Genomic DNA, 21,146 nt, shown 5'->3' on the forward strand with positions numbered 1-21,146 from the left:
CTGGGCCTCGCTTTGCCCACCCCCTGGTTTATGAGGAGCCCATGGCGTCAGGGGAACGGTGTAGCTCTCGGGCCTCACTCCCTGGGTTGTCCTTTCAGCTCATGTACACCAGATCCGTTGAGGCCAGGGGGAAACTCTTCGAGGTCCTCGTTACAGAAGAGCCAACCTCAGAGAGGATTGATGTCATGTTCCAGGTAAGCATAAACCCAAAAGGAAATCCCCTGGATTGGCATTTACATTCAGTATTGCAGAAACTTTGCCAATTTCATGGTCAAACTATAAACTGAGGATAATCTGTCATTACCATATTGTCCGAATTGTCCCCATCAGATCATTTCAGCATTTATATAGGATCAAACTAGATCTGACACGCAGCTGTCCATCTTTCTCTGGAGGGCCTCCAGTGTCGGAGCGCTCGGCCGGCTCCTTGGTTCCATCGTTCGACAGGAATCTGGTTTCCTGTCCCTTGAGTCCATCATCCCCTTATGTGCTGATGCGCTTTGGCATGACTGAGAACCCCTCCTGCCCCTCCTCGGTGTGACCACCTCTCGGCCTTCTTTCCTCAAGGTTAACCATGCCCAGTTTCTTCCGTCTTTCCTCACAGGGCTTGGTTTTCGGTCCCCGGATCACCCTCGTGGCCCTCCTCTCCACCTGTCCCAGCCAGTCTGCATCGCCCAGACTGATCTCTCAGACACGAAAGCTTTCCTCAAGAGCGAAGTGATGTTGCCTCTTAGAACGGCCGAGCCGGAAGGGAGGCCTAAGTCTGGGCCCTCCTCGAGGAGGCCGAGTGGGGAATCGAACTCCCCACCTCTGACTTCCACAGCCAGAGCCCTGAACCCCTGAGCTCTCCGGGAGTGCTCGAAGGAGGGATGATCCACAGCATGTAGATCGGGGGGGGGGAGCCTTCCCTCTCTCTCACCTTTTCCACATTTCACCCACCGGGCCATGAATGACCAGCTGTGTTTGGCAGCCAGATGGGCTACGTGGCTCCCATCCGGCTGAGGGATATCTCAAGGAAAAGCAGGATAGGTTTGTAAAATGAGAAAGGTTTGCCCCTCAGAGAGGTCTCATAAACGGGTCTGTGTTCTTGCTTGGCCTCCAGCTGATCGAGCCCTGGTTCCTGGAGTGTGAGGGGAGCCGAGAGAGGGCCCTGCAGGCCAGCTTCCAGGTTCTGGCTCCCTTCCAGGCCAGCTTTCGTCTTCCGGTGAGTCCTCCTCCTCTTCCTCCTGCCTCCTCCTCCTCCTCTTGCTGGCCGACCAGAAGACCCTGTGGGAAGAGTCCCGATATTCAGAAAGGCTCCCCGGAAAGAGGCAAAACTCTCCCTCTCCTTGGTGTCTTTGGACTTGGGCTCCATGACTTTAGACCAGCCTTTCCCAGCCCGGGGGCTTCTCTAGAAGAAGGATTTCATCTTCTCCTGCGTGGGCTCAGCCATCGGATCAGATGGGCCAAGCATGAGAGAACTCAGCTTGAGTGTGTCTATAGAAGGGAATGCCTTTCGTTCGAAGGGTAGAGGCCATTTCTGCTCTGCTGATGTGGTGATATGCACGTCCATCTGGTTCCCTTCCATCCGACGCCCATCAGGCTTCACACCTTTGGTCTTGGGGTGGGGTGGGTGTGCATTTTCAGAGTGATGGAAATCATTGATGGTGTCCAAGAAACGAGCAATGAATGGTTTCCTTCTCAATCAGCACCAAAGAGCAGAAGTGACTTTGCAGAACAGACGTCTCAGAGGAGACGAGAGTCTGGCGACCGCCCTGGGTCTCCACTAGGACTGTCTTCTCCTCGATTGACACTCACTCCCCTCCCGGTAGCACCTCCCACAGCAGGGGCTGTAGAGCCAGGTGGGCTCACCTTGGACCCGGGCTGGCTGTGGCTTTCCTCCCCGTTTCTCTTCCCACCTATGCCAGCCTGAAGTGTCCCAAGCCTGGACAAGAAGGCGGCCCCAAGGGCTGTGGGCAGGCCTGATCCAGAGCTCCTCTCCCCTCTGGGACGATGCAGACGAGCTTGCTCGGTTTGGGGACTGGCCTTCCAAAGGCAAGGAGGGTTCCCTTGGAAGTTGGCTTTCACAAACACAGGAAGGCCACTTCCTTCGCCTCTTGGCAAGATGAACATGCGATTCGCGTCAATGACCAGGCTCTCTGTAAGGTCTGTTTCAGGCCTCCGAGAATCCCTTCTGCTGCAGATCTTAGAGGAGAGGTCGGTTCTGCAAATCCTCAGGCCTTCCAAGGCCATTTCAATCGGTTTTATTCTCTTCTTGGTAGGACGGAGAGCATTTCAAAGGCTACGGTTTCGCGGTAACCTTCCTAGCCCCTTACATCCTGGAGAACTCCATCGCATGCCGGCAATGGGCAGCCAAGTGCATAGGCTGCCTGATTCGTATTCAAGGTGAGAATGTGGGTGGGGGAGATGGGATCAAGGGCTTCAAGGCCAATCAATGGGTGCCTTCAGTCTGTGACCGCTAGCGTTCTTGGAGTGACCCTGTCTGGAGGTGAACCTGGATGGATGTAGGACCCCGGGAAACCTCTTTCCAGCTGAGATGGACCCCACTTACAAACGGACAAGGGGATTATCCTCAGGGGAGGCAGAAGGTGCTCCTTCAAGGTGTCAGATCCCAAGGGTGAAAAACGCTGCCCCTTCGAGGTGGCTTCATCCCCAAGCCTGCAAATCAGGGCTTAGAAAATGACGAGGATGACCTTCAAACAATTTGGTTTAGCCATGAGAGGACACCAAGAATCCCAGGTTGACCCATGTTAGTTTTAACAATGAGGGACCCTGTGGGTGTGAATTCCACTTTGAGCCCTTTTTGGTTCTTTCCAGTGACGTTTTATGTGTCACCAATTCATGACTTTAGGAGTCCAAAACCAAAGGAAAGAGAGAGGTGGCCGGACAAGGCAGGGAAGCAGTGGCGGACAGTGGGAAGGGAAGGGGCAGGCTGGGGCGGGGTGACATGGAGTAGGAAGTTGGTGAAATCGGGCAAAATCAGTTGATTCAGAAAACTTTGGGTCCTCCAGTTTAGATGACCCCGAACCAACCTGAACTAGCAAGTCAGCCATTTTTTTTTCCTGGTCTGCTTCTCTGTTTGTTCCTTTCTTTAGTCAACATTCCTTTCCCAGATTTGTGACCATGACTTTCAGTTAATATTGTGGCCCACATTTTGGGCCCGTTTTGTCATACATTCTTTAACTATTTCATCTTGCGTTTTGAATTCTGGTAGATAACGATACCACATTTTAATCCGTTTTTCCCTTACATTCAGAAGTATCTTATGCGGTGTTCCTTACAAAAAACGACTGCTTTATCGCTTGTACATCTTGAGTCTGTGTTTTTGCCCACCAATCAAGTATTGTGCCTTGTTCTTCTAGTTCTTCCCTTGCTCTCACACTTAAGGCCGCTTTTAACAAACCTCTAAATCTCAATAGAGTTTCTTTTTCCCCATTAATATGGGTTGTGTGAATGCTTCTGTGGGTGAGACCCATTCAGGAACTTTCTGGTCCTTTTCTTCCCGGATCTTGGTCCATACCCAGTTTAAAGCTTTCCTTATCAGATGGTTCTTCAATGGTTTATCGTCTTTTGCTTTTTGATACCCTAGGAAGGTGGTGCCATCCTAGATTTAAATCATGTCCTTCTGATTTCTATCTTCTGTCAGTTTCTAAAGCAGTCCATTTCTTTACCTAAACGAGAGCACAGGCTTTATAACATGATTCACCCTCTTTTCTTTCCAGGCGGATCGAGAATCACGGAGGCGGAAGAAAAAGAGGTGACGTCTGCCCTCTGTGATCTCCAGGCAGAAGTCCCCACCGATCTGTCTGGGGCTTGGGCCAGACTGGCTAAGGTGATTCCCTTGATCGGGTGGGAATCTCCCAAGTGCCTGGGTCACATCCACCTCCCGAATTGGTTGGAGTCCTGTTTTCTCAGCGAGCCGAGTCAATGGCCAGGCTCATTGGCAGTGCCTTCATCTCTGAGATGAGGTGCCTTGGTATGAAATCCGGGTGGCCTGAGCCATCCTGTGTCCTCGCGGAGAGGCTCCAGTCCTTGTCCAACTCCAAGCCCACATTGGGGCCTTTCCGGTTCTCTAGGGGAACCTGCTGGAGTCCACGGGGAAGTGCCAAGGCCGCCTTGTTTTGGAAGAAAGAGCAAGATGCAGAGAATTCTTGCAATCCCTGGGCAAAATCCTTGGGCAGGACTCTTTGGAAAAGCATAGAGCTGCTCATCCTTGGTCTGGCAGGAAATCTCACTGGGGAAGGAGAAGGTCTGAGCTATAGAAAAAGCTTGTCCTTTCTTTTTTTGGCAGGTGGTCAGCATCCATCTTGCGAAGGATCAGCTGTTGGACTTCACCAAAGCCATCCTGGAAGACCTCGTGTCAGGGATCCCCAGCTATGCCAGGGCTGCTGGTTACTGGTTGCTCGCCAACCTCCAAAACCACGGGGAGGCCATGAAGAGCAAGGTAGCCATTTGCCAGGAACCCTCCTTTTCTCTAGGCAGGAGATGCAGAAGTCAGAAAGAGATCTCCACCTGCATCTTTTCAGCTTTGCCCAAAGGATGCTGAAGTTCTTTTTGTAAACTTCTGCCATTCTGCAGAATCCAGAATTTCTCAGCCAGCAGAGCCATGGCCACCTCGGGTGGGGGATTCTGGGTGCTGTAGTCCAAAAAAGGCCCTTTTCGTCTCCTATTCATCCCCGTTGTTTTCTCTAGGCTGGGCCCTTCATCTGGACAAAGGGGTCTTGGGACGACCTTTCTGGCCACGTCCAGACGTGGGCCCAGCTCTATAAACCACGTGGGCTGTCACCTCAACCCGGGGGGGGCAGCGGCAAGGGGGCGCCGCTGTGGTCGTGAGCTCACTGGAGGCCCCAATAGATGGGCTTCTGTTCCAAGTCACTTCAGCCAAGAGTTGCTCAAACAAGAACGGTGTCCTTTCAGGGGGGGGAAGAGTAATTTTGTCCTTCTGATTGCTAAATAGAATAATAAAGAAATAAAACCATTCTTCACTGAAGCATTGCTTTTATGATGAAATAATCCGGAGGATTAGCTTTACAAGAGCAAATCTGAGCCAGGGATCCCCGTCTTGCTCCTTCCAGGTGCCCGAGCTCCTCGATACTTTCTGCAGCCACCTGCCGATCATCACTCAGGGAGGCATGGAGGAGGTCCCTCTGGAGGCGGTCTGCATCATGGCCCGCTCCCACCTGGACACAGTCTTGGGCCACCTCCTCCGCCGAAGCCTCCCCTTGGACAGGTGGGTGCTGGAGGGAAAAGAGGGCTTTCCGTCCTTGGGGGAAGAGGCTTCTTTCTTCTCGGTCAGGCCCCGGTCCCTTAACTGGGGCGCTGAGATCGAAAGGACGGATGCAGTCCTGGTGGGAGACCCCACGCAAGGTTTCTCCTTGCCCTGTGAGAAATTGGTTTCTCACTGCCGGGCGGTGCAGACCCACCAGGGGCTTCTTGCGCCCAAGCTGCTGGTTCTGAAGGCCAAGTCCAGGCTCAGGCCGTCTCTGCAACTCCCACCTTCTCTCCTTATAGCGAGACTGGCAAGCTGTGGAGGTCTTTCGATCGAGACCCATCCCTGGCTGTGCGAGTCCTGGCCAAGCTGATGTCGTGTGTGAACCATCCCTCCATCCTCGGATCAACAACCAGCTCTAGCATTGATGAAAGCGGGGACTATGCGGAGGAAGAACCGCTCAAAGTACGCTCCAAGGGACACGGGATGGCCCATCCTTTGAGACCACGTTGGGAAAACCGTCTCGGCTGTTCTGCTCTGAGAGCCGCTGAAATGGGTGGCTCCAAGGAGGCCAGAACCCTTGCCTTGGGGAGGAGGGGAGGATCTGAGACCCCCAGTAACACCTGGTCTCTCTTCTCCCCCCCCCACCCCCCGTTCCTTTCCTCTTCCTCCCCTCTTCAGGCCACCTGTGCGATCTTTGAGGTCCTCTCAGGACTGCCCTCTGAGGTGGATCTCCAGAAGGTGTTCCCCCAGCTCCTGTTCACCCTCCTGTGGCAGGTCAGCCAAACTCTGGGGCAGAAGATGCCCCCGTGTGAGGGTCGCCGCAGGCTGTTCCTGAGGGAGCAGCACCTGACGCCCGGTAACCCTTGCAGGTAACGTCCCCTCCCTTGGGCAGGCTTGGGAAACCTGCAAGCCTGAGGGGTGGGTTTTTGGGGGGGGCGGAGGCAGTCTTTCTGCATGGGGGAAGCGTGCCCACGTCTTACATGCAGCAAGGAATGGCCCCATCCCACGAACCTCTGCCCGGGTCCCCTTCTGGGCCGAAGGCGGCATCCTCTCCCGGCCGCGTGGAGGTCTTTGCCAGCCCTGCTCCTGGAATTTCCCCGCTTCTTCTTCTTCTTCTTCGGAGGGGGGGGCGATTCTGAGGCCCTCTCTGGGTCCTTTCCTTCTGCAGCCTCTCTGTGGACACCCTGAAGGCTCTGGTCGTGAAGGGGACACCAACTGCATCCCAGGAGGAGATCAAGACGGCAGACTTCTGGTCCTTCCTCGGGGATCCTCGGACCCACCCTGAGGGCCTTTGCCAGTTGACCAAGTAAGTGACTTATGAATAGCCGAAGGAGAGGAAAGGGCTCTGGGGCTGGTGAGATTCTGGGAGGTGGAGCCCAGGAGACGCAGGTTTTCTTTCCCTGCGATGGCTGGTCGTCCAGGTGGCTGTAGAATGGCCTCCAGCCTGGATCATCGGCCAGAGTGGATCATGAGAAGCAAAGGAGGGAGAGTGGGGTTGCCCCACGTCTGGCGTAGGGGCTTCCCAAGAAGCATCCCTAGTCCCCTGTGGGAAACGGAGTCCTGCCATTTCCCCTCCTGCTCCCCTGATGACAGAAAGGCAGGGGTGGTGGCACCCCCAGAAGCTCATCCCATCCAAAGTGCTCCCCACCTCCCCTCCCTCTCCCTCTGTTGGGAAATCGAAACCTGGAGGGAGGGAGGGAGGGAGGGAGGGAAGGAGAAGGGAAGGGAAGGGAAGGGAAGGAGAAGGGAAGGGAAGGGAAGGAAGGAAAGAAAGAAGGAAGGATGGAAATTAAGGAAGAAAGGAAGGAAGGAAGGATGGAAATTAAGGAAGGAAGGAAGGAAGGAAGGAAGGAAGGAAGGAAGGAAGGAAGGAAGGAAGGAAGGAAGGAAGGAAGGAAGGAAGGAAGGAAGGAAGGAAGGAAGGAAGGAAGGAAGGAAGGAAGGAAGGAAGGAAGGAAGGAAGGAAAGGAGGAAGAAGGAAAGGGAAGGAAATGAATGGAAGCAAGCAAGCAAGCTAGTTCTTTGTCCATTGGCTTTCAGCTTCTACTCCTCTTTTTCATTCTGTTGGTACTTGTGCTCAGGTGAGAGGTGTAGCGAGGAGGAAGCACGAGTTTAATTGAAGTCAATAGATTTTGTGTTCCTTTGGGTTCTCCAGGTCTGCTCACGCTCTGGCTCATAAATATGGAGGGTTACAGTTCTTCATCTCCTGCTGTTCAGCTCTACTGGTCTCCCTGCCTCTATGTCTGCAAAAATCCGTTTTCTCCCTCCCATTCTCACACTTGTGGGGCGCTTTTCATGCACGCATCCGGCCACCCTTCCTGCATTCCAGGGCGACCTGCACCCACAACTCCTCCCACGGAGGGCAACCTCTCCCTGCCTCAAGTCCAATTGGCCCGGCTCCTTCCCTGGGCAGCAGTTGTGGAAGCTGGTCTTCTCCTTGACGGTTCCCTTGTTCATCCTCTCTCCCAGGTGCTTGCTGGAGAACGGCTTGCTGAAAGACCAGGTCATCCAGGACGTCCTCCCCTGGATGGATGCCAGCTCACAAAAGCTACGACTCGCAGGAACCTCTCTCTTCACAGAGGTGAGAGCCAGGGGTTGGGGCACTGGGGGGGGGGGATCTGGGGCTGTTTTCTGGTTCTGTACTTGCCCACGGAGCTAAGCAGATCCTTGTGGAAGGCAGAGGTCTCCTCCCTCAGCTGAGAACATTGGACTTGCCCTAGATGAAACGGGCAAGAAATATAGGGCCACCGCATGGAATGAGGAAGAAGAAACTGTCCTTTCTTGCACACACAAATGAGGCCAGATTTACGTCCGTCTTTGAAACTCCGAGTCCCTTGATTCTGGCAGGGTCAGAAGGCTGAGCTCCGGAGGCCGAAGGGCTCAGGGACGCAGGGTGTAACGAACGTCTCGAACTGTTGCAGGTGATTCAGGAGCCCAGCTTTACCCGATGGGCCGCACTCAGGGCCTTCGTTCCGACCCTGATCCGGAACATGGAAGATCAGAACGCCGGGATCCGCCGCATGGCCCTGCGCAGCCTTGGCCGCCTTCTCCTGGTGGCACCGGACCAGGTCAGCCCTTCCCCCCCTGGAGCGGCCCTTGTTTCAAAAGGCGTGGGCTGGTAATGGGTTCAAGACACACCCTCCCCATTCCCTCCTCGCTGGGGATAAAAGCAGGGACCAATCCAGAGACGCCAGAAACGGAAGAAAATCCACATTCAGGGCACTTTGGAGAAGAAAGGGTTTTGGTGCCCTTTCCTGGATTCCAGTCCACTTCGGTGGATCCACGGAGGGCCAAAGGCCAATCTCAGGTGGACCCTGTGGTGGTCCAGCCTTCCAAGGGCTGGTGGTCGTGGGAACCTCCGGCACCAAGTCAGGTCAACCATGACCTCTTCCCCCCCATCCTCTGTTTACTAAAAAGCTGAAGCCTGTCCGGCTCTCCATTCCTGCCGAGTAGAGAGACGGGCACTTCGTAGTCCTATTCCCGGGGAGACGAGGATGAAGCGCGGCCCCAGAGGTGCCACCGAGGGTCCCTCGCTCCCTTAGAACTCGCGCAGTCCACTCACCGGGTTCTGCGCGGCGCCCACGCCCGTCTTCAGCGACACGGTGCCAATCCCCAAAGCAGACAAGGCAGCCGGCCCTTTCCTCAGACACCTCTTCTGATCAGGATGATCTTCCTCGCCTGGATTCCTCATCGCCTTCCTTGTCCTTTCAACCCACCCGTTTTGAGAATACCTTCTGGGAGAGCAGAAAGCGAGCTTTTTTTCGGAAGGGAAGCCCCTGGGAGGTGCGGGTCGCCCGCTAGGGAAGAAGGCCTGGGCTCCGACCCGCCACCTCCTCTGGCCAGCGGGCTCTGGGGAAGGACGAGGGGCTGAGAGAGGGTCCTGGTCTTGTCTCCTCCTTCCAGGTGAAAGGACTGAAGAAGGACCTTCTCATCCTTCTCTTCAACCACCTCCGGGACAGCGCGGCGGTTGACGAAGCTCTGGAGGCACTGGCGCTCGTTCTGCCGTGCCTGAGGATGGGGAAAGTGGCCTTCCTCTTCCGCGATCTCTGCTGGAGGGCCAGCAAGTACCTCTCTGAGGTAAGTGGATGCCCGTCCCCCCCCCTCCAAGGACCCACCCCCCTTTCCCTCCCTGACTCAGGAGAGCCGAATCTCCCCTTCCCAGGCGTGGCTGATGTTCTAGCTTTGCCCACTGTCCGCCCAGAGACGGTTTCTGAGCTGATGATCCTCACCACAAGAGAGGCTTCTCTGGTCACGGGTGGGAAACAAGATCCTCGGTAGATCCCGCCGAGAAGAGGCCGAGAACCCGTCTCGAGTGTCAGATCTTCTGTTATTTTCAAACAGACTTCGACAAAGTCGGCTGCTCTCCTCCCTCCACGCCTGCTCCTCGGCCATCGAGGGATCGTAATCCTACGGTCCCACGAGGGCCCGTGTCAGGATGACTGAGGGAATTCTTAGGGGCTTGAAGTATCTGTCGGAGACAGAGACCATCACCCAGAGCCCAAGTTCCATCCCAGGGATCTCCAGGGAGGGCTAGGCCAGAAATCTGGAGACTGGCCAGCCATGCCATCAGCGGACGAGGGCCTTCCCCCTCCAGATACCCACCGCTTTACAAGCCCTGCTCAGGAGAGGTTTGCCTGTCCACGTTGACAAAAGGGCTGCCAGTCTGAACTGACCCACGTGGGTGGAGTGGTTCCCTGTGATGGCACCAGGGGAGCCTGCCTCCTCCTCCTCCTCCTCTTCCCAGGCCCTTGGAAACTTCATAATCTCTCTTCCACCCCATGAGGGAAGAACTCAGCTTTCAGGGCGACCCATCCCCTTAGCCAGGGCCTCCACTAAGAGGGGAGAAACCTTCACCTGCTCCTAAGGAGCCTCCCAGGGATGCCAGTCGCCCTAGGTTTCCACTAGGAAAAGGCAAGCCCTCCTTTGGTGAGCGCCGCAAGCGAGTGAGCGAGGCGCCGAGAAGGGGAGGTCTGTCCAGGCAGATTCCGGGGCCTTCCTCCTCTTTGCCAAAACGTTGCGGTGCCTTTTGGATCTCTTGCCAAAGAGTGGCTTTGCTGTCCATGAAAGTGAAGTGTTGTCTTTCTCCGGTTTTAGGAGGACGATGCTATCCGTGCTGCAGCGTTCCATCTCTTCGGTGCCTTGGCCACCCGGGCCAAGCAGGGGTACAAGACCTTCTTTGCCAATCTAGTGAAAGAGAACTTGGCACTCTTGCTTATCTATCAGGGCGACCCAAACCCCAACATCTCAGAGGTAGGACTGGAGCTTTAAGGCATTGGTTACATATGTATAGTTCTCTGTTTTCCTGCAAAATGTATTTTTAAAGTAGATATTACATAGGATGTTGAGAATGTTCAAGATGTTTTCCCTTCTTAAGACAAAATGACTTCTGATCTAAGTCCCCAAACCTATTTCGAACGTCCCGTCCGTGGGCCAGAGAGACCTGGTTGGGAGACAGCTTCCGAGTGCCAGCAACCTCCCCGAAAGAGGATGCTGGGGGTTTTCTCTAAGCAACAGTCCCAGGATCCCACGGGACCCGATGACCCCTTGGCTGGGCCTCCGTCCTCCCCTCTGCTCAACTGCAGAATGCTCAGCCAGCCTTTCTTCGGCGCTTGGTTCTGCTCCTTGCACAGGAGACGATGGCGCCTGGGGATGTCCCCATGGAGCTCAGGGAAATAGAGAAACCCACAGTGTGGGAATTGGGGCACCAAGCGAGCAGAGCACGGAAACATGGCTGTTTTGGACTGGACTGTAGGGGAGTAAGGGAGAGGGGGGGGGGTCTGGAAGCTGCCATGCCAAAAAAAAGGGGGGCAGTGGTTGATGTTGCATCTCTTCCTCCCGTAAAGAAGCTTTTCCACACTCTGAAATAGATCTGAGCTGGATGGCTGAGATTTCTGTTCTAATCCGAGGGCTGAGTTTCAGCAAGAAAGTCTCAGCCACTTTGGTCCAGGACACCTGGAAGGCCCTCTCTTCGAGGGGGGTCCCTGCTGCACATCCGACCTTGTCGGAAGGCTGGGCTGGTGAGTGCGGGAGACCAGGCTTCTCCCTGACCAGCACCTCAAGGACAGGAGGCCCATCCGGGAAGTCAGGCTGCCTCCAACCTGGTCCGACATCCAGGGGTCAGCTGAGGCGATATGGTCTGAAAAGGCCTTTCCTCCTTAAGAACCCACTTTGTATCAAGAGGTCTTTTCAAATACATAAATTGGACAAAGACGGCTTCAAACAGACTTTTCTGAAATGGGACTCAATGTGATCTTGGGCTAGATAAAGATGAGCAGCACTCAAGCTGGCCTGATTTTGGAGGAAAGCTTGTAGATCGACCTGCTGGCATTATGGATGCTTTATGTGTGTATGGTGCATGCCTTATCTTCGTATGATGCGTACATCCGAAATTTGAAAGTCCACTCTCTGTCTTTTCCTCTCCTTTTTTAGGCATGCAAAATGGCCTTTTTGCAGTGTCTGCCCTTTGTGACCAAAAGACACCTTCAGCAGCTGCACCAGACCACCGAGAGCAGCAACATAAACGCTCTCTGCCAACAGCTAGTGAGCAAGAGAGAAGGGGGGAGGAAGAGAGGCTTTTGGACTGGGAGTGAGAAGGCGGGGGAGGGACAGGAGTTTGAATTAACCAAGCCTAAGTAGACTGTCATTGCCAGCTAAAGTATTGGCCACATCTTTCCAAAAGGTTCCAAGGGGGCTTTTATAATTTTTAAAAAACAACAACACCAAAGTTGAAATCTAATCATAAAGGGTTGCAGTGTTTGAAAAGCATGACACGAGTCTCCTACTAAAACTCCCCAATGAAGAAAAAAATCTGGTTCTGATCTGGTTCCAAGGCTACCCCTTGACAGCCTTCTCTGGAAGGTTGGCGGGAACCGAATCCAGCTCCTTCGGCCACGCAGGGACGAGAGGACACACTCCCTCGTCCCCCACAGAGAACCCAGGGTGGTGTATGTAGTGGACAGAGCGGTGGACTAGGACTCCGGAAGCCTGGCTTTCCATCCTCCCTGCGGCGAGGAGACCAGGTGCCAGGGCCCGTTGCACCCACACGCCCGGTCGTGCCTCCGGTTCCACCACGGAGGTGCAGACGGAGACCTTGTCGATTGGATGTGGCAAGTGAGGAACAAAGAGGACAGAACCCCTGAAAGGAATCTGGCCGTTCTCGTAAGCTGGAAAAGGGATGGATCGGTTTTACTGACATGTACAGTAGTAATCAGGAAAAAAACACCCAAAAAGTGTCTCTTTCAAAAAAGGCAACACAGCATTGTGAGGGATCGGCCCAAGACTTGAATAAAATCCGTGCCGCCACCCTCAGGAGTATCATGGTGTTCTTTGGACCATGGATTTGGGCGGCACAACGAACTGAAGTGATTTTTACATCCCTCTTTAGGTCCAAGAGTGCCCCCACCTGAGCATGGGCCTCCAGAGAGACCTTGTGCCCTACTTCCAGAGCAGGCAGGAAGAGCTCCAAAGGAGAGCTGTGGAGATCTCAGGTAACCGGACAATCCTCTGAGCGGCCCAGCGGGGAATCCCAAAGAGAGGTCTGAACCACCGGGCTGGGCAGCAGTTCTGAGGGAGAAGATGGTCTCTTGAAGGATCTGAAGGGCCCTTCCACAAATCCCAGAAGTCAGGGAGGCCGGAGGAAGGGAAGAGACACCTACGAGGGTCTCAAAACCTCTAAGAAGTGCCGACCGACCGGGCTCAAATGTCGCCCAGCTACCCTCTACCCCAGTCTCCCTCCTCTTCACTTCTTTTGGAAACTCTACGGAAGTTTTCCCTCAGAAATGCATGTGCTCTCCAGGGGGTCAATTCTGTCACGCTTCGGGTCTTACCAGCTTCCTCTTCTCCCTCATTAACCCCTCTCCAACTTTTGTTTTCCTTTTTATATGGAATTCGTGCTGCAACCCCTGCTCAGTGAGGGTGTCGGAAGCAGCCTCAAGCGGATTCCCACCATCGGGAAGGGTCGAGCCCTCTCTCGACTTCCAAGGAATCCCATCTAGCAGCTTCTGTGGGCAAAGGGAGAATAGTGGGAGGGGCGCTTCCTTCGGTCCAAATCCTCCCCTCGGGAAAGGCCACCTGACCCTCTGCTCCCTTCATGCCTTTCCCTTAGGAGCCCTCCTCCAGAGCACCCCAGTCACAGCGCTACACGAAAGAACGCTGCAGCTTCTTCTCACCGGTAAGGCACGGGAGCGATGGGGGCCATCGGGTCTCGCTGCCCACCTCAGTGCTCTCTCCTTGCTGAAAAAATGGGTGGGTCGTTGGGGGGAAGAAAGGGAGGGAAGATGAAGATTCCTTTCGCTTCCAGAAGGAGGCCCCATCACAAAATACAGGTTTGACCCTCCATTGACCAGACATTGGATTCCGGAGGGTCTGGAGGAAGCCCAAGCGTTGAGCTCCCGCATTGGCCGCCTAATGCAGGGTTGATCCATGGATGCTTTGCCCACCTCTTGTTTCAGAACTCGCCCCATTGCAGGGGGACGCAAGCACAACCCTGCAATCAGCAGCGGAAGCTCTACAGGACCACGTCCATCAAAAGACGGCAGAGCTTCAGGACAACGCCACGCGTGGAAGCAGCACCACTCAGAATTCAGCCACATGGTACCGGCGGCTACTTGGTTTTCGCCGGCACTAAATGTACGTATGTGGTTCTAAAACGGTTTTCTACAGTGTTAAAAGCCAGGGTTGGTTTTACATGGCGTTCCTGAAGTACTCCACCCAGGTGTTGTGGGAGAGAAGGCCGAATAACCAACTCTGGCCGCGGCGGTGGTGGTGGCGGCGGTTGAGGAAGGAGCAACTTGAGGGGAGGTGGAGGTGGCGGGGAGGGTTCAACAGGAGCACAAGAGGAGAAGGTAATTTCTCCTTTGTTACAACCGTTTTTCTCTGAGCTCCTCCCGAAAGGCACACCTTGGACACGCATCGGGGTTGGACTGGAGCCGGGAAAGTGAGGGCGCCGGGTTACTCTACAGGCAGCCTGAATGGAGACCTTTTTCCTTGTGTGATCACACCGCTAGATCCTTAGAAAGAAGGGTTAATGTGCTTCATTGACAAAGGGGGGAAGTGAGCTCAAACGTTCCTTGGAAACATCAGTAGGACCCTCCAGGGCCTCTCCGCAGACTTTCCATTGCTTTCTTGCTCTTTTCTTCCTCCAGGCCATCCATCGAGAGCAAAGGCTTCACCCCATGAAAGAGAACTTCTACAGCCGGGCATTCGCCAACCATCGGACGAGATCCAAGAACTGACTCGTGGGACTGGAGGAACAGGCCGACAGATTCGATGTTGAGAAAAGAAGGGAGAGGCTCAGGTTTGAGGGTACCAACTCCTCGCCATTTCTCAGATCCTCCTCTGGCCTAGAGAAGGTCAGGTAACGAATGAATTCTGCAGGTTTGGTCCACCGCTGATCTTCTCTGAGGAACTGGAATCCGTCAGGGATTGAAGGCAGCTCTTCTTCCTGAATGTTCTTTTGTTGAAAAATTATTTAGATCATTGAAGAAAAAACGCCAAAGCAAACGAGATGCACAACCATAGGTTAAAAAAACCATAATAATAAGATGAAGACAAACTGAGGGGGATTAAACTTTCTGGTCACACTGATCAAATAAACCCAGACAAAAATCAGAGGTTTCCAATTTGGTACAAAAAATATATAGAGATGGTTGTTGTGGGTTTTTCCCATCCCTATCTAAATTCCTTTCCTAAACCTTTCCTTTCCCATCCCTACCTAAACTCTTTTCCTCCCCCTTTCCTTTCCTTTCCCTTCCCTAACTAATCTCCTTTCCTCCCTCTTTCCTTTCCCATCCCTAACTAATCTCCTTTCCTCCCCCTTTCCTTTCCTTTCCTTTCCCTTCCCTAACTAATCTCCTTTCCTCCCTCTTTCCTTTCCCATCCCTAACTAATCTCCTTTCCTCCCTCTTTCCTTTCCCTTCCCTAACTAATCTCCTTTCCTCCCTCTTTCCTTTCCCATCCCTAACTAATCTCCTTTCCTCCCTCTTTCCTTTCCCATCCCTAACTAATCTCCTTTCCTCCCCCTTTCCTTTCCTTTCCGTTCCCTAACTAATCATCTTTCCTCCCTCTTTCCTTTCCCTTCCCTAACTAATCTCCTTTCCTCCCTCTTTCCTTTCCCATCCCTAACTAATCTCCTTTCCTCCCCCTTTCCTTTCTTTTCCCTTCCCTAACTAATCTCCTTTCCTCCCTCTTTCCTTTCCCATCCCTAACTAATCTCCTTTCCTCCCCCTTTCCATTCCCATCCCTAACTAATCTCCTTTCCTCCCTCTTTCCTTTCCCATCCCTAACTAATCTCCTTTCCTCCCTCTTTCCTTTCCCATCCCTAACTAATCTCCTTTCCTCCCCCTTTCCATTCCCATCCCTAACTAATCTCCTTTCCTCCCTCTTTCCTTTCCCATCCCTAACTAATCTCCTTTCCTCCCCCTTTCCTTTCCCTTCCCTAACTAATCTCCTTTCCTCCCTCTTTCCTTTCCCATGCCTAACTAATCTCCTTTCCTCCCTCTTTCCTTTCCCATCCCTAAGTAATCTCCTTTCCTCCCCCTTTCCTTTCCTTTCCGTTCCCTAACTAATCATCTTTCCTCCCTCTTTCCTTTCCCTTCCCTAACTAATCTCCTTTCCTCCCTCTTTCCTTTCCCATCCCTAACTAATCTCCTTTCCTCCCCCTTTCCTTTCCTTTCCCTTCCCTAACTAATCTCCTTTCCTCCCCCTTTCCTTTCCTTTCCCTTCCCTAACTAATCTCCTCTCCTCCCCCTTTCCTTTCCTTTCCCTTCCCTAACTAATCTCCTTTCCTCCCTCTTTCCTTTCCCATCCCTAACTAATCTCCTTTCCTCCCCCTTTCCTTTCCTTTCCCTTCCCTAACTAATCTCCTTTCCTCCCCCTTTCCTTTCCTTTCCCTTCCCTAACTAATCTCCTTTCCTCCCCCTTTCCTTTCCTTTCCCTTCCGTAACTAATCTAATTTCCTCCCTCTTTCCTTTCCCATCCCTAACTAATCTCCTTTCCTCCCCCTTTCCTTTCCCATCCCTAACTAATCTCCTTTCCTCCCCCTTATCTTTCCTTTCCCTTCCCTAACTAATCTCCTTTCCTCCCCCTTTCCTTTCCTTTCCCTTCCCTAACTAATCTCCTTTCCTCCCCCTTTCCTTTCCCATCCCTAACTAATCTCCTTTCCTCCCCCTTTCCTTTCCTTTCCCTTCCCTAACTAATCTCCTTTCCTCCCTCTTTCCTTTCCCTTCCCTAACTAATCTCCTTTCCTCCCTCTTTCCTTTCCCTTCCCTAACTAATCTCCTTTCCTTCCCCTTTCCTTTCCCATCCCTAACTAATCTCCTTTCCTCCCCCTTTCCTTTCCTTTCCCTTCCCTAACTAATCTCCTTTCCTCCCTCTTTCCTTTCCCATCCCTAACTAATCTCCTTTCCTCCCCCTTTCCTTTCCCATCCCTAACTAATCTCCTTTCCTCCCCCTTATCTTTCCTTTCCCTTCCCTAACAAATCTCCTTTCCTCCCCCTTTCCTTTCCTTTCCCTTCCCTAACTAATCTCCTTTCCTCCCCCTTTCCTTTCCCATCCCTAACTAATCTCCTTTCCTCCCCCTTTCCTTTCCTTTCCCTTCCCTAACTAATCTCCTTTCCTCCCTCTTTCCTTTCCCATCCCTAACTAATCTCCTTTCCTCCCTCTTTCCTTTCCCATCCCTAATCTAATCTCCTTTCCTCCCCCTTTCCTTTCCCATCCCTAACTAATCTCCTTTCCTCCCCCTTTCCTTTCCTTTCCCTTCCCTAACTAATCTCCTTTCCTCCCCCTTTCCTTTCCCATCCCTAACTAATCTCCTTTCCTCCCCCTTTCCTTTCCCATCCCTAACTAATCTCCTTTCCTCCCTCTTTCCTTTCCTTTCCCTTCCCTAACTAATCTCCTTTCCTCCCTCTTTCTTTTCCCATCCCTAACTAATCTCCTTTCCTCCCCCTTTCCTTTCCCTTCCCTAACTAATCTCCTTTCCTCCCTCTTTCCTTTCCCTTCCCTAACTAATCTCCTTTCCTCCCTCTTTCCTTTCCTTTCCCTTCCCTAACTAATCTCTTTTCCTCCCTCTTTCTTTTCCTTTCCCTTCCCTAACTAATCTCCTTTCCTCCCTCTTTCTTTTCCCATCCCTAACTAATCTCCTTTCCTCCCCCTTTCCTTTCCCTTCCCTAACTAATCTCCTTTCCTCCCCCTTTCCTTTCCCATCCCTAACTAATCTCCTTTCCTCCCTCTTTCCTTTCCTTTCCCTTCCCTAACTAATCTCCTTTCCTCCCTCTTTCCTTTCCTTTCCCTTCCCTAACTAATCTCCTTTCCTCCCTCTTTCTTTTCCCATCCCTAACTAATCTCCTTTCCTCCCCCTTTCCTTTCCCTTCCCTAACTAATCTCCTTTCCTCCCCCTTTCCTTTCCCATCCCTAACTAATCTCCTTTCCTCCCTCTTTCCTTTCCTTTCCCTTCCCTAACTAATCTCTTTTCCTCCCTCTTTCTTTTCCCATCCCTAACTAATCTCCTTCCCTCCCCCTTTCCTTTCCTTTCCCTTCCCTAACTAATCTCCTTTCCTCCCTCTTTCCTTTCCCTTCCCTAACTAATCTCCTTTCCTCCCTCTTTCCTTTCCCTTCCCTAACTAATCTCCTTTCCTCCCCCTTTCCTTTCCTTTCCCTTCCCTAACTAATCTCCTTTCCTCCCCCTTTCCTTTCCCATCCCTAACTAATCTCCTTTCCTCCCCCTTTCCTTTCCCATCCCTAACTAATCTCCTTTCCTCCCCCTTTCCTTTCCCATCCCTAACTAATCTCCTTTCCTCCCCCTTTCCTTTCCCATCCCTAACTAATCTCCTTTCCTCCCCCTTTCCTTTCCCTTCCCTAACTAATCTCCTTTCCTCCTTCTTTCTTTTCCCTTCCCTAACTAATCTCCTTTCCTCCCCCTTTCCTTTCCCTTCCCTAACTAATCTCCTTTCCTCCCCCTTTCCTTTCCCATCCCTAACTAATCTCCTTTCCTCCCCCTTTCCTTTCCCATCCTTATCTAAACTCCTTTCCTCCCCCTTTCCTTTCCCATCCTTATCTAAACTCCTTTCCTCCCCCTTTCCTTTTTCCACCCCTATCTAAACTCCTTTCCTCCCCCTTTCCTTTCCCATCCCTAACTAATCTCCTTTCCTCCCCCTTTCCTTTCCCATCCCTAACTAATCTCCTTTCCTCCCCCTTTCCTTTCCCATCCCTAACTAATCTCCTTTCCTCCCCCTTTCCTTTCCCTTCCCTAACTAATCTCCTTTCCTCCCTCTTTCCTTTCCCATCCCTAACTAATCTCCTTTCCTCCCTCTTTCTTTTCCCTTCCCTAACTAATCTCCTTTCCTCCCTCTTTCCTTTCCCATCCCTAACTAATCTTCTTTCCTCCCCCTTTCCTTTCCTTTCCCTTCCCTAACTAATCTCCTTTCCTCCCCCTTTCCTTTCCCATCCCTAACTAATCTCCTTTCCTCCCTCTTTCCTTTCCTTTCCCTTCCCTAACTAATCTCCTTTCCTCCCTCTTTCCTTTCCCATCCCTATCTAATCTCCTTTCCTTCCCCTTTCCTTTCCCATCCCTATCTAAACTCCTTTCCTCCCCCTTTCCTTTCCCATCCCTAATCTAAACTCCTTTCCACCCCTTTCCTTTCCCATCCTTATCTAAACTCCTTTCCTCCCCCTTTCCTTTTTCCACCCCTATCTAAACTCCTTTCCTCCCCCTTTCCTCCCCCCCCCACTTCCCATGCACTTTTGAGCAATGACAGAGTTCCTACTCCAGTCCTCTGAAGATGCCGGCCACAGAGACTGGCGAAAGGTCAGGAATAACAACCTTCAGAACATGTCCAGAGAGCCCGCAAAACCCACAACAACCATGTCACTCAAGATTTAGAAATCTGATCCATTTATAAACTTTATAAAGAAGAAAAGACTAATAATCATATCAATGAAAAAGAAAAGTGGAAAGGGTGGTTTCGCCAGGAGCTTTTCTCTTATGATCCCAAGGGAGACCAGATTAGTCCCCCTCCGAGTGCCTTTGTACTTTTCTCCTGGAAATATTGATTTCTCTACAGGAAAAGAGACCTGAGAGCTGACATGAAATCGCTCCCTTTTCTGCCCAGAAGTAGGGCTGCATATTTGACAAAGCTTTCCTGAAAGCATTAGTTCCATCATGCATTGGCTTCTATGGGTGCCCTAGAAATCAATCCAAAGGTCCAGCGGTGGACAAATCTGCAGACTTCACAAAACCCTTTGGGTCTACTTTGAAAAGGATCTGAGGAAGAGGTGATACGTTGGACCTAAAAACCTAACAAAAAAAATTTGCCAACTCTTCACCAAATCTTTGTTGTTTTCTGTTCAGATGTTAACAGATGGGGTTGGGAGTTAATCAGAACCAGAATATGATGGACAACTGATCAAAGGGATTGTAAACACCTGAAAAGTTTCTGGAAGACCAAAGGAAATCTTTTTGGGTGAGGTTACAAATTGCAGCCAGGAAACCCCAAACCAGAAAACCCTCTGCACGACAGGGATGAAGAAGACATCCCACAAGAGCCTGTAACTCCTAGCAAGAGACCTCCAGCTTAAAGCCTCTAAACACAGCTTGAAGATGAAAACAAAAGTTTCCTCTGTCCTCAGTGGAGAAGAAGAAGAAGACGTCTCACGAGCAGTCCTCGTTTTGCACAACAAGAGATCTACAGGGTGGAGCCTCAACATACAGTATCTCTCTGAAAGAATAAACTACCCGTCAAGAAGGATAAGATGAAGACGTCCGTATCATTTTTCATGTCAATCTGTACGTTATTATAGAGAATGTATTCAAGTTTCCCACCTTGTAAAACGGCTATACTTTTGATTCTTCTTTATTAAAATGTGATGCAGAAGTTTTCACAAATTTGAATGCAGTCTTGTTTTTTGTTAGCTTTGTGTGAAAGAGGGATTCTGTCCTGCGTGGATTACTGAATTCCACCACCTTGGGGATTAAATACATAGAGTTTGCTGATCTGAAAGAGCCCTGGCTGAGTTCAGACCCTGGGACGAAATCACAAGGCTCTTGGAGAACAAGCTTTGCCAAGCCAAGGCCTTCTGGGCGTCCGGAATTACAACTCTCCCAGGCCTCAGCCAGCATGTCTGGGGGTCAGAGATAGGGATAGGGGGGCCAGATTGAAGAAGGTTGCCTTCCGTTCGAGGAGAGAATTCTCCTCCAAGGCTGAACGCTTCCTCTAGAATTGGTTGGGGGCTCTGTGCCCGAGATGGGCAAGACTGAAGCCGAGGGCAGATGGGTACAAGGCCTGAAGGAGAAGAGGGCGCTCCTTTCCTTTGGCCTCCTCTGCCACGTCGCTCAAGCTGCTGCCGGAGAGGAGAGGTTCCTTTTTTGGAGAGTCCTCGAGGGATTGCTTGCTTTGTCCCATTTCTTGGTCAACCTTCTCCTGGTGAGGGCACCCGAGGTGCCCCGTACCCATTAAAACACCTGGTCAGCCGAAATACACCATGGATGACAAAGTTTTAAAAAGTGAAGCATACAAGAATAATCCGTTCATTATGTAATAACAAAAGGCATTTTTAAACTTTCAAACCCCGCTTAAAACAAACATATGTCCAGCGTCCTGGAGCATCCACTCAATCCTAGATATTAAAAGCCTACCTAAGGAGGCAGGTCTTTCAGTGTTGCTGAAAGGAGAAAAGGGAGGTGGCCCACCTCCGTGCCAAGGGAGGGCATCTCGCAACCGGAGGGAAGCCCCTCTCTCTACGTCCCTGTCAAAGACGCCTCGGATGCCAAGTGGGGCGAAGAGAAGGGCGAACTTCTAACCATCACATTTAAGTCCACAATGCCTTTTAAAAGTTCTGATCATTTTTCATATTTGCTCACTTTTAATTATTCGACTGTATTTTTATGAACAGAAAGTTTAATTGCTTTTTAATTTGCATTAAACGTTTTCAAATCTACTTT

The 21,146-nt window shown here is 51.8% G+C and overlaps 2 protein-coding genes and 1 long non-coding RNA gene across 3 annotated transcripts in view; 2 read left to right on the forward strand and 1 right to left on the reverse strand.

Annotated features, from left to right (window-relative positions):
- Positions 1–21,146, reverse strand: part of LOC140702388 (methionyl-tRNA formyltransferase, mitochondrial-like) — an 83,376-nt gene that overhangs the window by 42,053 nt on the left and 20,177 nt on the right. The window lies entirely within an intron of this gene.
- On the forward strand, positions 954–3,811 carry LOC144584530 (uncharacterized). Its single transcript, XR_013538840.1, has 3 exons — positions 954–1,204; positions 2,262–2,385; positions 3,723–3,811. It is a non-coding gene; the product is annotated as an uncharacterized LOC144584530 (long non-coding RNA).
- LOC144584526 (uncharacterized) lies at positions 11,567–20,090 on the forward strand. Its single transcript, XM_078380837.1, has 5 exons — positions 11,567–11,752; positions 12,597–12,699; positions 13,317–13,382; positions 13,663–13,840; positions 14,356–20,090. The coding sequence occupies exons 1-4, from the start codon at positions 11,651–11,653 to the stop codon at positions 13,836–13,838; spliced, it is 447 nt and encodes a 148-aa protein (XP_078236963.1). The 5' UTR covers positions 11,567–11,650; the 3' UTR covers positions 13,839–13,840; positions 14,356–20,090.

Source organism: Pogona vitticeps, chromosome 12 (assembly GCF_051106095.1).
Source record: "Pogona vitticeps strain Pit_001003342236 chromosome 12, PviZW2.1, whole genome shotgun sequence".
NCBI classification, from domain to species: Eukaryota; Metazoa; Chordata; class Lepidosauria; order Squamata; family Agamidae; genus Pogona; species Pogona vitticeps.

Coding starts and splice junctions, on each gene's coding strand:
- LOC144584526 (XM_078380837.1), top strand. CDS start 11,651: ATGGCCTTTTTGCAGTGTCTGCCCTTTGTGACCAAAAGACACCTTCAG. Junction 11,753..12,596: donor ACGCTCTCTGCCAACAGCTA/GTGAGCAAGAGA, acceptor ATCCCTCTTTAG/GTCCAAGAGTGCCCCCACCT. Junction 12,700..13,316: donor GAGAGCTGTGGAGATCTCAG/GTAACCGGACAA, acceptor CCTTTCCCTTAG/GAGCCCTCCTCCAGAGCACC.